This window comes from Sceloporus undulatus, chromosome 2, assembly GCF_019175285.1.
Source record: "Sceloporus undulatus isolate JIND9_A2432 ecotype Alabama chromosome 2, SceUnd_v1.1, whole genome shotgun sequence".
In the NCBI taxonomy this organism is placed as follows: Eukaryota; Metazoa; Chordata; class Lepidosauria; order Squamata; family Phrynosomatidae; genus Sceloporus; species Sceloporus undulatus.
Window position 1 is genome coordinate 167,180,114 of NC_056523.1, and position 16,929 is coordinate 167,197,042.

At 42.5% G+C, this 16,929-nt stretch overlaps 1 protein-coding gene across 1 annotated transcript in view; it reads left to right on the forward strand.

Moving 5' to 3' along the window:
• Positions 1 to 4,148: 4,148 nt before the first annotated feature.
• The window catches only part of RACGAP1 (Rac GTPase activating protein 1), a 48,581-nt gene continuing 35,800 nt past the window's right edge, over positions 4,149 to 16,929 (forward strand). Inside the window, exon 1 of the mRNA XM_042453727.1 lies at positions 4,149 to 4,279. Within this exon, the coding sequence (XP_042309661.1) occupies positions 4,268 to 4,279 (12 nt within the window). The 5' untranslated portion in view covers positions 4,149 to 4,267. The remainder of the gene's footprint in view (positions 4,280 to 16,929) is intronic.

Consider the following 16,929-nt stretch of genomic DNA (forward strand, 5'->3'; position numbering starts at 1 on the left):
CTAGAGCATGCCCCCCCCTCTTGGAATCACTTCAGCGATTCAAATTAAGTGGGAACCAGGATCGTTTGAACCAGTTTGAACAGATTCGTGATCTGGTTCAAAAGGTAGTGGGACTTACCTTTGAAGAAACATCATTAGAATTTGCATTTTTTTGTGGTGTTTTCAGGCTATTTGACCATGTTCTGGAAGAGTTTATGTCCAATGTTTCGCCAGCATCTGTGGTTGGCATCTTCAGAGAATGGTGGCATGGAGGTGTGACCCTTGGTTGAGAGGAAACAATTTACATGTTAATCTGTGTATTGTTCTGTTGTTCAATGGCAAGGCCTCAGGGTGTCTATTTTGTCTATTTAATTAATGATCCATTGTCTGCTGGGAAATCCCCCTGACCCTGGATGATTTTCATTTGCATGGGCTGGGTTTTGATTTTGGTGTTTTTCTTTCTTTTATTTTAATTTTCATTTCTATTGATTAAAAACAACAAGGCAAATAAGAGAGCTGCAGTAACATTGAACAGAAAAAAAAGAAAAAAAGGGAACAGAAAAAACATCTAAACATATATATATGTACACCACTTCGTCAAACAAGTTACTACCTAACAAAACATATAACGTTTAAGGGTCTTCCAGCCAAATCACTGAAGTTTGCTATATCCATCTATATTTTTTTCTCCTCCATTATGTTTTTTTTTAGATCTTATCAAGAAAATTTCCTCAAATTAGGAGACTTTTGGGATTTAAATCAACCTTATCAACATTCTGACTTATAGTTAACATCATTCCAGGCCTATTACCCAATTAGCCCCCCATTTTTGTTTTAGATATTTAATCAAAGGTTGCCAGTCTTTCTGAAATTTCTCTAGAAGTCTTTTTTGTAAACATTGTGTTAATTTATCTGCTTCCATAAAATCATATACTTTCTGTAACCAGTTGTTTATATCTGGAGTCATCTTGCTTTTCCATTTGGCTGCATATACTATTCTGGCCGCTGATGTTAAATAAAAGATTAGTCTACCATATTTTGTTTCCAATACATCTTCCGTATTAACACTCAATAAATATCTTTTGGGGTCAAAAGATATGTCTATTTTGTGATTTTTTTTTCGCAATAATTATTTGCCAGTTTGCATTTCCACCACAGATGAAAAAAGGTACCGGATTCTGTTTCACATTTCTGACATTTATAATTGTTAGTTTTATATATTTTCACTAATTTATAAGGTGTATTGTACCAATGGTATTGCATTTTATAATATTTTTTAAAATTATTAAATATTGTAATATAGAGTATATTTTAGTCTTTTCATCCAAGATTTTTCCCATTGCTCCAAATTAATGTTTTCTCCCTGATCTCTGGCCCATGATATCATCTGTGGTTTAATTGTTTCTTCTTCCGTGTTGAATCTTAATAAAATATTTTATATATATATATATATATATATATATATTCTATGAGTACTATTGGATTTGATTATTTTTTCAAAATCAGGATCAGTGTCTTTAATAGTTTTAGATTTCGCATCAATTATTTCGGTGTTTTTCATTACAATTTGGTTGATTATATTTTCAGTTTAAAACTGGGGTAAGCCACCCTGGTCCTCCAGACCCTACCCAGGATAGTTCCCATCAGTTCTATTCAGCATAGCCAGAGGAAAGAGATTATGGACATTTAGAAGCCCAGAGCTGGCCATCTGTCTTTAAAATACATAGCTGCAAAAATACAATCCTGGTCCATATAAGAGTCTTAGGGCCTTTACAGACCGGTCTGAAAGGCTGGCCTAGGCTCAGAGTCTGGGCAGAGCGTTCTGATGATGCACGCCTGACAGATAAGGTGCGGCATCATGGTGCACCTTTGGTGCTGCATCCAGATGACACAGTGCCGAAGGGGTGCCGTGCAGCTGCGCCGCCATGGCTATGGCACCCCTGCTTTTTGCGGCTCCTTTTTGCGCCCTTGAAAGGCCGGATTGGGGCCACAATGTGATGTTGCTGTGGCCCCGATCCGGCACGAAAGGGGCGTCCTGTAAAGCCCCGTAATATTTCCAGGTAAGAGTCATTCTTGGGCTTAAAGTAATGCTGAAGAGGAACAACTGATAGGCAGTTAAGAACACTTCTCTTCAAGAGCTTGACTTTCTCACTTGTTACAAAATGTTTGGCCTCAGCAAAGACTAGTCCCCAAACAGAGTCCAAGACCTTATAAGTGCAGCCCATTTAGGCTTGCAGCAGGTAATCCAGCCACTGGTCCCCAAACTGTGCCGTGGAAGAGATTTTGGACTTCAGCTCCCAGAGGCCTCAGCCATGTTGGGATTCTGGGAGCTGAAGTCCAAAATCCCTTAAAGAGCACAGTTTGGGGACCACTGTACGAAAATGGCAGAATGGGCACAACTCCACCATGCCTAGCCCCAGTGGCAGATGAAAGGCCCTCCCTCCATCTTTATTGCCACCACTCTGGCCTTGAAAGGCTAGAATAACCAAAAGTATCTGCTGGATGTATCTCCTTCCCCACCACCTTTCCCTTCTTTTGTGTCATGTCTTTTTAAATCAGTGGTCCCCAAACTGTGGCATTTAAAAGATTTTGGACTTCAGCTCCCATGTTGGCCTAGAATCTGGGATTCTGGGAGCTGAAGTCCAAAGTCCCTTAAAGAGCACAGTTTGGGGACCACTGTTTTAGATTGTAAACCTGGGGCAGAGAACTAGCAAACGAACAATCTGTAAACCCCTCTGAGAGCCTCTGTGGCTGAAAAGCAGTGTATAAATACTCTAAACAAACAAAGTGTGGCCCTTCTGATGTTTTTTGATTTAAACTCCCAGCAACCCCAATCCAGTACAGAATGGAAAGGAATGTTGTGAGGCTCTAGATTACTGCACTACACTCTTATAGTGTTGCTATTCCACTTTAACTGCTCTGGCTTCCTCCTCCTTTTGCATTCTGGGACTTGCAGTTTAAGGAGGGGGCATTTAGAATTCCCAGCCAGAGTTCTTAGGCCTCACTAAACTACAGATCCCAGAATGCAACAGGAGGCAGCCAGAGCAGTAAATGTGCAATAGCAGCACTATAAGAGGGTAGTGTGGTAATCTAGTTAGAGTCCAACACTGGAGACTGGAATGATTTCCATCCCTAGCCCTTTGTGTGAGATAGCAACTCACTGTGCATTCAGGAGGTATTTTTAAACCCAATGGAAGCAAATAACACAGAGTATTAGGGAATAACCAGCGTATTTCAATGTGAAAAGGAATTATATTGGGCCCTTGCTCTTTTTTTCCACCACCAGCTCCACCCTAATGGCTTTCATTCGCATTAGGAATGAGAAACCGGGAATGGAGGAAGTGAAAGGTCCAAAACACACTGTTGAAATAATCCAGTTTGAGACTGATTTAGAAAAGAAGAGCAAGGGCCCAATAATTCCTTTTCATGTTGAAACATGCTGGTTATTCCCTAACACTCTGTGTATTTGCTTCCATTGGGCTGCACAGTGAAGAGGGTTGCTGTCTCACACAAAGAAGACTAAGGATGGGAATTAACAAAAATGTAGAATTTCTATGCCTCAGACAGACAGGCCAAAATAAAGCTGCTTTGGGTCACTTTGGAGGTGTGCTGTTTAAATGCTGCAGGCATCCTAAGAGGCTGAAAGCCACGCCAAAGCCACGCTCTAGTCCTAAGGACTAGAGTGCAGCTTTGGTGCAGCTTCTGGCCTATTAAGGTCCGTGTGTCGTTTAAACATAATGCCTCCAAAGTGCCCAGAAGCAGCTTTATTTTTGGCCTGTCTGTTTGGGTCCATAAGCTTTGTCAAACTGGGTTCATATAGCTTCGGTGCTAGAGAATCATGGGTAATCTTGTAGTTTATTGTGGTACCAGAGTTCTCTGACAGAGGAGGCTCACTGCCTCACAAAACTACAGTTCCCAGAATTCCCTAGGTTAACGCAGCCGGAAAAAAGTGGTTTATTTCTGCAGTGTGTTTCTTTTGGGTCAGAGATAAAGTAAGGGCAACTTTGCCCTTGAGAAAAAAGGCGCCCTCGGCGTCACGTTCAGGAGCACGTCAGACGCTCTTAAGGAAGAAGCGGTGGCGTCGTCACGGCTTCACCCTGCCCTCACTGCGCAGCCAATCAGAACGGCGGGAGGCGTCCGGCTGTCAGGATTCAAACTGGAAGGCGGGCCCTGTCTGAAGCCGTTAGCAGCAGTGCTTGAGTCGCGGTGGCCGTTGAGGGAGGAGTCGGGGCGCGCCGGTGAGCAGCAGGGAAGGAAGGGAGACAGCAGTCCGCCCGCCTCGCCTCAGATGCAGAGCCAGGTAAGCAGGGGCGCTTTCTCCTGGGCTTTTAAGGAGTACGCTATTCTGGGGCTGGGGGTACCACCCAGTAGGGAGAGCCAATGCTCCCCTGTGGCGGGGTTTAGGGTTATTTGGCTTCAGGCCAAAGGCTTCTATTATGATATTTGTTTATATCTCGCCCTTCTCCCAAAGCTGGGGACTCAAGGGTGGCTTCCAAGATTAAGAAACACCAGTTAACACCTACAAGGCGGGGGCCATGTGCGCTCCTGAAATACTCCCCACCTGGTCCTACACAATCATGGGCGCAAGCCGTGCTTAAGCAGATTTCCTTTCATTTCTCTGACATCGCCTATTTGTTTGCTTCTGTTATTATTATTATTATTAATTATTATTAACCTTTATTTATAAAGCGCTGTAGATACAGCCTTTCCTACTGTGCTGGCTACGTGCCATCATAAATCAAATCAAAACATAACAAAAACAGTATGTTAAAATTAAATTGCTACAGCAGTTGCCGCCTTGAGTCCCTTATTGGGAGAAAAGCGTGCTATCATCATCATCATCATCATGATCATCATCTTGCCTTGCCTTCAAACGCCAAGAGCAGAGTCGGGATTTTTGTGGGCCGCCAGATGAGGATGATGGACTCTTCAGTCGCGCCATCATGTCTCATTGGTTATGGCTGATGGGAGTTGCAACACAAGAGCATGCAGATAGGAGGGCTGGGTCTTCTTCTCCATGATAGAAAATGCCATAAAATATTTCCTTTCAGTAGTGGAGGAAAATATATGTGTATGTGCATGTCTGTGTGTATGTATCTACACACACACATATGTTTTTGTTGTGTGTCTTCAAGTCATTCCATACTTCTGGCAACCCTAAGGCAAACCTATCACAGGGTTTTCTTGACATGTTTTGTTCAGAGGGGTGTGCCATTGCCTTCCCCTGAGGCTGAGAGAGTGTGACTTGCCCAGAGTCATAGACTCATAGAGTTGGAAGAGATTTCAGGGGCCATCCAGCGCAACCCCCTTCTGCCATGCAGGAATACACCTTTCAAAGCACTCCTGACAGAAAGAAGGCCATCCAGTTTCTGTTTAAAAACCTCCAAAGAACAAGACTCTCCAAGGGACCAACATTAGACACATCTGCAAGAATTGTGGTTCGAGTTGCAGAAATTTTTAGGAAGCCTCTGAAGGGGTATTCATCCAGTGAGTTGACATGGCCAAGCTGGGATTTGAACCTTGGTCTCAATACTTATAGTCCAACCATATATTGTTGTTGTTGTGTGCCTCCAAGTCGGTTTTTTTTTAACTTATGGCGACCCTAAGGCAAACCTATCCTATGGTTTTCTTGGCCAGTTTCTTCAGAGGGGACTTGCCATTGCCACCCTCTGGGGCTGAGAGAGTGTGGCTTCCCATAGGTCACCCAGTGGGATTTTACGCTCCAGGGGGGAATCAATCCCTGATCTCCAGAGTCGTAGTCCAACACCCAAGCCATTGCACCATTTTGGTTCTCTCCAATTGTATATGTATATATAGCTGGGTTTTAGGAGGCTGGTTTTGGCAAAGGATTTCCTAATGTGGCCATACAACCTGCCAGTTTCCACCAATCTCTATCTTAAGTCATTATGGGACAGCAGGCTGGGATTTTCGGATCAGTCATATTTTGCCATATTAAAAAAAAGGCTTTTAGTACACATCTTCATGGATTATAATCCCCTTCCCCATGTGCTAGAGCAGGTGTACATGGATATCTCTTTGTATTTTGCCTTTGTGTGTGAGTTGCTAATAGGGTGAGAGAAATATCAGAGAATAACCTTATTCGTATCACACCAACAAGTGTGCTTGCTTCCCTGCCTTTTGCTATTTACATTCAAACATATTACCGAGGGAAGGAGGAGGTGGTGAAAATGAGGGTTAACAGAGGATGTGAGGAATAAGCTTTCAGTTTGGGCCTATTCTCCATAGAGAATGAAATCTTACAGGTAGTACCAAAGGCTTTACAAAAAGGACTGGTTTTGTGGTTGTCTAGAGAAATGGCACTTTGCAGGTGTTCTGGGAAGGCAGAAGGGCAAGTGAATGGGGGAATGGATGGAATCATTTAAAGGAGCAGGATTGATTCAAATACCTGAAGGTAGTGAAACTGGAAGAGCAACAGTCCTGTAGGAATATAGTACTACTGGCAGGTGGGATGATAAAGAAGCAGAGGGGAAGGCTTTGAAGGTAAAGGCAAGATTATTTATTTTTGCTGTTTACAAGAGTAAATGAGAAGCCAGTGTGCAAATCTGATGAATCCTATGATCAGAACAGTGAGGGGGATATATGATTTCACCTCTGAATAGAGGTGAAAGGTCTGAGATGTGACAATGGAAAAGTAAAGAGGAACATATTAGTCACAGATGTCAGTGTCAGAGTTTTTGGTGGGGAAAGGCCTATGTTTTTGCAGTATTGCCCAAGGAAAAGTGACCTGATGATAGCAGTTTGTGGATATGGGGCAGAGGAAGCAAAGATAAAGCCAAGGCTTTTTGCCTGTCTGGCAGGGTCAATACTGGTGATTTTAGCTGATAGTAAGAGTACAGTCAGCCCTCCACATTTGCGACTTTGAGTTTTATGGACTTTATTATTTGTGTAATTAATAAGTTCTCTCTGGGCATTTCTAAGTCGTCCACTGTGATGGTGCTGGAAGTTGATAGTACTGTAGAGTCCCATTGGAGGACCTAGAGATTCCTAGAGAAAACACTTCTCTAGGCATTTGTATTTCCTTCAGCATTAATCTGTGGTCAATATCTGCCAGATCATAGAGTTGCATTGGAGAACCTAGAGATTCCTAGAAAGATATTATCTCAGCTTTAAAAAAAAGTAGGTTTTTTGGCAGTTTCACGTGTGTCCTGCACCCCTAACTCCAGGAAACGTGGAAGCTTGTTAAGAAAGATGAGAAGTTTGGTCCTAGATACGCTGGTAATCTGTCATCCAAGAGGAAATGTCAGAGGGATAATGTGGGACTGAGTGGCTTGGGGGAGACCTGGGTGCCATTAATTCTGGATGTTAACAAATTACTTCAGTTTTAGGAGCTCATTCATGGGTTGAAGGGATGGGGGGTGGTAGCAGAGGGTGGAGTTCTGAGGGAACTCAGAGGAAGGGATTTCCTTAAAAAGGTTGACTAGCACTTAGACAAGTAGGAGGAGAAAGTTCATAAATATAGAACAGGAGGCAGAATCAAGCAAGAAAGTGCAATTAACTGAAAGGCTCTAGTGCAGCCAAAGATATCTACAGATTTGTGTGTTTAGCAGTCAGATGCTTTCATTAGTCATTCTGGTGAAGGCACTCTCAGGAGGCTGAAGCTAGATTTTGTGGGGATGGGGGAACTAGAAGAAAGTTGTGACAAGAGATGAAATTCAGGAATTTGGAAACAGAATGCAAGGAAAAATGGCAGTGGGGCATGGCTGGATCAATGGAGTTTATTTCTTTGTTTTTGAAGAATAGAGAAAATGGTGGCATGTTTGAAGGCAATAAGAAAGGAGGCAGTAGACAGTAATAACAGTGATTATATAGTGGAGATAAATGATAATAGCAGGACTGTGGCAACCAAAAAATGCACTGGAAGCGGATACATAAAGATGTTTGGTGAAAAAAGCAATGTAGGTTTCTTAACATATATATAAGGTGGGATGTCAGGTTCACCCCCTTCTCCCATGATTGTAATGTCACTTCTATTTCCCCTACTGCCAAACTCTTTGCCTGAGGACAGCTATCCTGCTTGCCTCAATTCTTCTTATGAATTGATAACACCTCCTTTTTCTGTGTCTTTAGGAGATTTATTCTTTAAGTCCTTATCACTGTCTGAGCCTCCAGCGCTGCAAGAACCTAACCATAACCCACAGCTGCACGGGTGCAGTTAGGAAATTTGAGGGTCAGTGATGAGGGGTGTCTAGAAAATTTTACAGGGCCCTAAATCAAAACAAGTGTGATCTGAATTAGCATGTTTATTTGACATATGGAGTAAACAAATCTAAGAAAGTACCTCAAGTTGATTTTATGACCAATAGCTATAAATAAATATGTGAACTGAATTATTTATGGGGAAAATTAAGGCGAACGGAAAGAGCAATCCTAAACTTCAAGAAAAGAAGAATAATTTGAGATGATGGACTTTCCACTTTGCCCATGAAGATCTTCTCTGGACAGTGTGGAAAAGTTCTACTGTCATCACTGCTTCACCATCATTGCTTTCATCAGGCCTCTGTTTGTAACACCCTCAGAAAGTGCTAAAAATACACAGGTAGGACCCAGTTTGTTCTCAGCTTTAGATTCTGTGTGTTGATCAAAAGTCAGGACAGAATGCTAGTCTGCATATCACACTAACCATAGATCTAAGGTCTGTGGATTATTTAGCTACCGCTGCCTCCAGCAAGAATGATTAATGATTTTGTAAACAAAAAGCCAGGGTTCCCACATGGTCCTCTCAGATTTATTGTGAAGTGTGAACTGGGCCTGTGTCTCAGGATTATTGTTGCATGTGTTCAAGTCATTTCTGACTTAAGGAAACCCTATAACAGGGTTTTCTTGGCAGAATTTATTCAGAGTGGTTTTCCTTTGCTTTCCTAATGGCTTTCGTGGCTGAGCAGGAATTCAAACCCTAGTCTCCAGAGTTGTAGTCCAGTGCTCAAACCACTACCCAAGATGGCTCAGGTCTCAGGAAACCATTTTTCAGAAGTAGTAATGAGCCCTTTATGAAGAAGCTAAGAAATGCCAGCCATCTGTTAATCAAGTTCTTACTGGTTTAGGAAATAGTGGCCTTAATAATAAATAATGTACTGTATTTATATTTCCCGCCTCTCCCTGCAGATCGAGGCGGGATTACATCCGATAAAATACAAAATACAAATACAAAGATACAATCAATAAAATACTGACATTATTAATAAAACTGCATGACAATCATAGCCTAAAGGCACCACATCCCTTTCATGATCTTGGAAGCCATGCAGGGTCAGCCCTGGTTAGTACTTAGACGGGATATCACCAGCAAATACCAGGTCCTGTAGGCTATATTTCAGAGGAAGGAATTGGCAAAACATCTGAGTTCTTTGCCTAAGAAAACCCTATTTATGGGGGGTCACCGTAAGTTGGCAGGTGATTTGAAGGCAACAACAATCAAAATAAGTTTGATGCTGTAAGTTTAATATTTTTGTTATTTTTGCAGAAAGCCACTGATTAAATATGTGAAGCTAGCACATAAAATTTAATCTTGATAACCTGGGAGTAGAAATAATAAATGCTTATTCTTGAATTGTGGGTAACCATGAAGATGCTTTTGTTATGGAGTGCTCTGCCACAGACTGTGCTGGAGTTTCCTATAGTACTACTCAAAGTTACAGTCCCTGGACCAAATGCCTGTCTGTGATTCATCAACTGTTGCTCTAGAGCGAGCTTCTAGCAAAGAAATAATGTAGCTAATGGGCATACGTAATAGTACTATTACCATCCTGGCACATTAGGGATAAATATGCTTTTCCCCCAAACTAGATAGGCTGAGAAACACAGTTGTAGTAGATGAATAAACCATTTAATAGAATATGATTAAGAGTTTTCTAATTCTGTACCAGTTTTCCCCAGCCTAATCCCTCCAGATAGATGGGATTGTAACACCAGTAATACCAGCCAGAACATCCATGAACATTCTGTTTGGAGATTATGGAAGCCATTATAGGGTTGCCATAACTGTCCACTAAAACCCGGGACAAAATGTAGGACAAAATCTAGCCCAAACTGTAGGACAACTGCAGGACAAAACTCAGCCCTAAATGTAAGACATTTAAGAAAAATGGAGGACCTTAAATCATAACATAATATATTGGGAGGATAAGTGTGGGAGTTGCCGTGTAAAATATTAGGGACACACTAGTTTGGAGAAATCTGGTCTGTACAAGGTTTTGTTTCCCCTGCTTTTTGTGAACTAACTGAAAATTTGCAATAACTGTGTTCTATTCCTGCCTGACTTAATGTTCAAACTGTGGATTCTCTTGCTATACATGTATAATTAGCAGTTCAACATCCTCTCAGCTATAACACTATGTAGTAACAACATGTGGATATACACGGTATTAAATAGTTGTGTGGAATTTTGCCCCATGTACATGATCATAATTTACTTTTAAGTTCAGGGAGGGTTCATGACTTCACAGAAGAGTAGAACATCTGAATCTGGGCATTCTTGTAACAGTTCAACAGTAGTTAGCCTCTGTGAGATCTTGATATTTTGTTTAAATATACTCACTGCCTACAAGTCTATACAAGATTGAAAAGTTAATGCTGACCTTAGTAAGGTGGTAACTTTTGATTAAGATGCCAGTTTACTTGCCTTGTCTGTGACCTTTCATTCTCTTAACTATTCATTCTGTATGTCCATGAAAACCTTGTAAATGCCATGCTTTGAGAAGAATGCTGTTTAAGTAACCATTTTAGATTGTCATTCGAAAATGATATTCTATTCTCAAGTCAGAATTATTCTCAGGGTTTTTTAAAATTCATTATAAGTCCATTATTAAAGTTAGGTTTTAAAAACTAAATAGGTACAGTATGCCATTTTGAAGAATATTGAAGCAATACATACCACTGGCATGGATTTAAACTACAGCGCGCCCGCGCCATACGCGGCCTTGAGAATACGCGCTCAGGCCGCGGGGCGCGCGCAGGGCGGAAGGGGTGGCACGTCCCATTCAATTGAATGGGCGCACGCGCCCGTTGCGCCCTGTGCGCGCCCGCACCGCTGCGCACGAGCCCCATTGCTTCCATTGGGGCTCGAGCATAGGTGGAATTCGCCTTACGCGGAGGGATCCGGAACGGATCCCCCGTGTAAGGCGAGGACGGACTGTATCTATTTGGGGTACAACACTTTACTCCCTTACCTATGAATACTGAATTCACTTGGTCTTATTTTAGACTATAGGGTTATAGAACTGTGTTGTTAAGACTGCGTTACAAAGTTTTAACTTACTTAAGGATGTGTCATTTTGATTATAGTTTTTAGGAGAACTACTAGTGCTCTGTGTTTTTTACTTCCCTGGATGATAATGGCGGGATACACACCGCCATTTAGTACGTATACAATACGTACTAGGGTTAGGAAGGGGCGGTGCTTCCGCACCCCCTTAACCCTAGTACGTATTGTATACGTACAAGATGGCGGCGCCCCTTCTACATGGGCACCGCCATCTTTACGTACTGGACGCACAGCATCCAGATGTGTCGCAGCACCTATGACGTCGCAAGTCCGCGCCAGGCACCTCGCGACGTCATTGAGGCGCCGCAAAAAGAAGCTCCGAAATGGAGCTTCTTTTTTGGTCCGTGCGGGAGCCACGCGGTTTGGCTGCTGCAGCTCCCGCGCGGAGCAAATGGCGGCGGCCCGCCGCAAAGCGGCGGTTTGTACCCCGCCAATGAGTTCATTCAGTCTTATGTGCAGAGTGTTTCTTGTACTGAGATACAGTGGGACTGTAATAGCTATTTGTATATAAATTTGCAAGAATGTATGTGAACCAGCGTGGTGTAGTTGCTTGAATATTAGACTATGACTCTGGAGACCAGGGTTCGAATCCTGTCTTGGACATGAAAACCCATTGGGGCACACTCTCAGAGGGCAGGTCAGCCTCAGAGGATGGCAGTGGCAAGCCCTCTGGAGAAACATGCCAAAGAATCTGCATGGCTGCTTTGCCTTAAGAGTTGCCATAGGTTGGAAATGACTTGAGGAACACAACAGCAGCAGCAATGCAAGTGTTACAAAGGAAGGAACACATATACAGGGAATCAATTTGGTAGTTCAAGATGCTTCCGCTCATTGTGAAAAAACAGCTGTGGCTCCTTGTCAACCTGTTGCAAACATTCAAATTTCAGCCTATATTTCCAGCAGCTGGTAATTCTCTACAGCTCTCAGTAGAGCTGGTAGTCTGTATGCAGTACCTAATAGTCATCAAATACCATCAATGCTCATTTTAAGCAAAACTGTTTAATCATCAATGCCCATTAAAAGAACATCTTTAGCTATTACCTATATAAAAGCTTAGTGCAAAGGTGATTACTCACTTGACAGATTTACATCCCTGATGTATTGGGAACTACTTGTTCTTTCTGTTCTATAATGTGGAACAGCTGTAAGCAGTTAGACAAATATGCTTGATTTCCTTAGTCCACATTTACCACTGGGAGGAAATAGTGGAAACAGGCTTTCCTTAGTCTGGTTCTTTTGGGTACTTAATTCCTTATCAACATTCCATTGACAGTGGCAGACTTGGTATAATATATAAAGCAGATCTGGTGAAAGTGTGGTATGCAGGCCACATATTTTCTAGCAGGCATGGGGCAACATTGTCACATTTTTGGCCTTCACTTTCTGAGCTGATTAGGGAGCCCTTCTTGAACCAGGAACAAACTTATTATAATTGGGAAGCAAGCCAGAAGTTACTTCCATTATACTTCCTGGTTAAAAAAATAGTCTGTCCTGGGCCCCCAAAAGCCCAGAGCACTCCAAAATATGAAAAAAATTCACTCCCACACCCTCTATAAAGCGTGTGAAAGTTGCATTAATTATGTTTTTAAAAGAATTTTAAAATCACAGTGTTACAGGTGGTTGTGGGGAGACCTTTGAAATCCAATGAAGGTCTGTGTAGCTTCACAGTGCTAAGGAATATTTCTGAAATAGCAATGATAGAAGAGAGAGGCTCTGCCATCATTGTCTTTCTAGAGAGTGTGTGAGTGCAATTCTGTCATATTTTGGTGGTCCCCATCCAAGTCCTAACCTTGACTGACCCTGCTTAGCTTCCAAGATAAGACAGGTTCTGGTGTCTTTAGGGTATTTAGGCATCACCATAAGTCGAAAATGGTTATTATTATTATTATTATTATTATTATTATTATTATTATTAACCTTTATTTATGAAGCGCTGTAAATTTACACAGCGCTGTAGATGCAATCTTTTTAGTTAGACGGTTCTCTGCCCTCGGGCTTACAATCTAAAAAGACATGACACAGAAGGAGAAGGGAGTGGTGACGGGAAAGGGTAAGAGGTCCAGCAGTTCCTCTCTACCTCCGAGGCCTGGACCAAGGCAGATGGACTGAAGGGAGGGCTTGGCTTCATAATGGAAGGTTAATCTTCATCCAGGGAAAATACATACTCTCAGGTAGGATAATACATATACAGTACAAAGCAATACAGGAAATGGTTTGATAAACAGGCACTAAAAGAACATCAGATGGTAAGCGACAATTATGCAATACCTGGGAAGGCTTCTCTGAACAGGATGGTTTTCAACTCTGTTTTGAAGCTAGTTAAAGAAGTGATGGCTCTTGCTTGTGGGGGAAGAAGGTTCCAGGAGTGAGGGGCAGCAAGTGAAAAGGGGCGAATCCGGGATGGGGCAGAGGAAATCCTGGGCTGAGACAGGAGCCCTTGACTACCAGAACGGAGGGCCCTGGTAGGAAGGTGAGGAGAAAGAAGGTCTGATAAGTAAGGAGGGGCCAGTCCATGGAGGGCTTTGAATGTCGACAGCAGGAGCTTATACTGAATACGGAAGGGGAGAGGGAGCCAGTGAAGGGATGCCAACACAGGAGAACTGTGGTCAGAGCGGTGGGTGGAAGTGATAATGCGTGCAGCTGAATGCTGGACAGAGATTAAAGGACGGAGGTGAGAAAGAGGAAGCCCAGCCAGGAGGACGTTACAGTAATCCAGTCGTGAGACCTCTAGGGCATGGACCAGGATCTTGGCAGTAGAGGCGGAGAGATATGGTCAGATTTTGGCAATATTGTACAAAAAGAATCTACAAGCCTTGGCTGTGGTCTGGATCTGAGGGATACACGACAGAGAAGAGTCAAAGATAAAACCAAGACTGCGGGCTTGCTGGACTGGTTAAATAGAAATGTTGTCCACAGAGAGAGAAAAGGAGAGTTGAAGGGTGGGCTTAGGAGGAAAGACAAGAAGCTCTGTCTTGGACATGTTGAGCTTCAAATGCTGATGGCGCATCCACTGCGAGACAGCTGTGAGGCAAGACAAAACTTGCTGTTCAAGGCTTGGAGAAAGGTCAGGGGCGGAAAGATACAGCTGGGTGTCATCGGCATACAGATGGTAGGAAAAGCCAAGAGAGCTAATGAGTTTTCCTAAGGACAGTGTGTAGAGAGAAAACAGAAGGGGACCCAGAACAGAGCCCTGGGGAACTCTAACAGATAAGGGAACAGGAGAAGAAGTCTGACCACCTGCAACAGCTGCAAAAGATCTGCCAGACAAGTAAGATCTAAACCAGTTGAGAACAGAGTCTGAGAACCTAAGGTCAGAAAGTATATCAACTAGAAGACAGTGATCAACAGTGTCAAAGGCAGCAGACAAATCAAGAAGGATGAGTACAGAATAAAGGCCATTAGCCTTGGCCTGTGAAAAGGTCATTTGAAATCTTAGTGAGAGCTGTCTCAATAGAATGCCTTGGGTGGAAACCAGACTGAAAGGGATCGAGGATGGAGTTGGCTTCAAGAAACTCAAGACAGCGAGAATAAACATCCCGTTCCAAAACCTTAGAAAGAAAGGGAAGAAGAGAAATCGGACGATAGCTAGACAAAGAGGAGGGGTCAAGAGAAGGTTTTTTCAGAATTGGGGAAATGAGAGCATGTTTGAAGTCCGAAGGGAAGGAGCCTGTAGAGAGAGAAAGATTGATGACAATTACTGTGTGAAGACACACCCAACTAAAGGTGGTGGCAGGTTTGGGTGTGCAACGCCGGTACTCTGGTGAAATCAAACTCTTTTACCCAAAAAGGCTCTGATGCTGAATATAAAGTTCAAAAATGGGGGAGTTTAATTTAAAGAACAAAAGTAAAGAGTTTTCTCCTCCCCAGCTCTAGATAACTTGAAATAAAAGATATTTTACAGTTTGAGTTTTAGTAATCTTCAGGGTGTCATTTCTCTGGGTTTGATCTTGGTTTGATCTCCTCACTCAATGGAGCTGGTGCAGGGTCTTTCAGCTCTTGAATTCTTTGTTGTCGGTAACTAAATTGGCTAACTTGTTCCTGGTAACTGATTCGGCTAATGTGTAAGAAATGCCCTTTCCGGCTGCCTGGGCCTGTTTGCAACTAAAAGACAGCTCTCTGCAAGCTCGCAGCAAAGACTGCCCCAAACTAAAAGCCTCTAGCTAAAGCAGAGCTTGCTGGAAAGGGGCAAACCAAACTTGGAAAAAAAAATGCAGGGGATCCTATATCTCCTCCCACAACTAATACAATGAACATTTCCTACACTAAAACATACTATGGCCTGAACTAATATGAAAGAAAATGTAGGGGGAGATTCAAACAGTCCTGGCTGGACATCACATACGGCATACTCTTGACTAGACATTGATCTCATGGTTAACTCGAAGGCAGATTTTTGGCCCAAAAATAAGAATTTGCTATGACCTGTGGATAAATGAAGGGTAAAAGGGGCATTTAGCAAAGGTTAATCCTGGGCATTATTTGGTGTTCCCACCCCCCCACCCCAGCTAAAGACAACAACAAGCCCACAAGAACTGGGATTTTTAAAATTAATATTATTCTCCCCTTTTCTGGCAAGGCTGTGCAAAAAGCTACAAGCATATGTGTGTGGTCTTTGAGTGCTCCCATGAGAGACTGAGCTCAGACCTAGCTTTCCATTTCCTTGAGCTGGAGGCCAAGGCTCCCTTTTTGCAAGTGGATGGTCGAGCTTGGGCTCCACAAGGGATCCCATGATCAGCTACTGCTTCAGCTACCACAAGTGCCTGCTCCAAAAGGTCCTCAAACAGATCCATCTAGCCTTCAGCTTGGCACTAAAGATGGCAGTGAGTGGGGAGCCTATGCGGCTTGCTCCTCCTTTTCTCACAAAGGCCGTCCAAGTGGCCATCATCTATGACAAGCCAAACTGAATCCTACTCTCATTGGCTGTTTGTAGCTTCCCAAGGCAGCATTGACCTATGAATAAGTCAATCCAGGTTTTCAGGGTAAATTTTTAGACTAAAATTTCCCCACTTATATGTGAATATATACAGTAATAACAACAATGATGGAAGAGGGAAAGGAATGCCTGTGGTGATAAAGACAACAGCCACTCTTGTAATTAATGCATCTTAAGATGCTTGAACTAAGCTTTGGATGCTTGGGTAGTGCTATTTATTGCCTAATGGCAATAATGTATTCCAAGTGTAATTTAAAGGCATAATTTACAAGTTAAGTATTTCTTTTATATAATATTCTGCTGCATGGGGGACAGGGTTGAGTAGAATTAACACACTTCTGTCATGTAAAAATAGTGCAATTTTATTTGAGTATGGTCAAGAGGAAATTCTTTCAAAAACCTGCTTTTCCTGCAGAGATGAAAGCAGGATTGTTTCCTGTTTCCCTTCAGCAAGAAGGCCATGTATGAACTGATCAGTGATATTGCATTTCTTGTACAGTACAAACAAATGACCAGTAAAATACAGAGTATGCACTTGTGCATTACTGTCAGGAGGTTATGTGCTTCTATCAATTATAACATAATTTGCTTCCAATGCCATTTTATGTATAGAAGAGACCTGAGGTGGTGCTGGTAAAGACAGAAAACCTGTGGTTTGAAGGTGATCCTTTATTTTGTCTGTTCCATTTTAATTGGGAAAAATCGAATCTCTTAATGGTAGATGTTGTCTTTGATT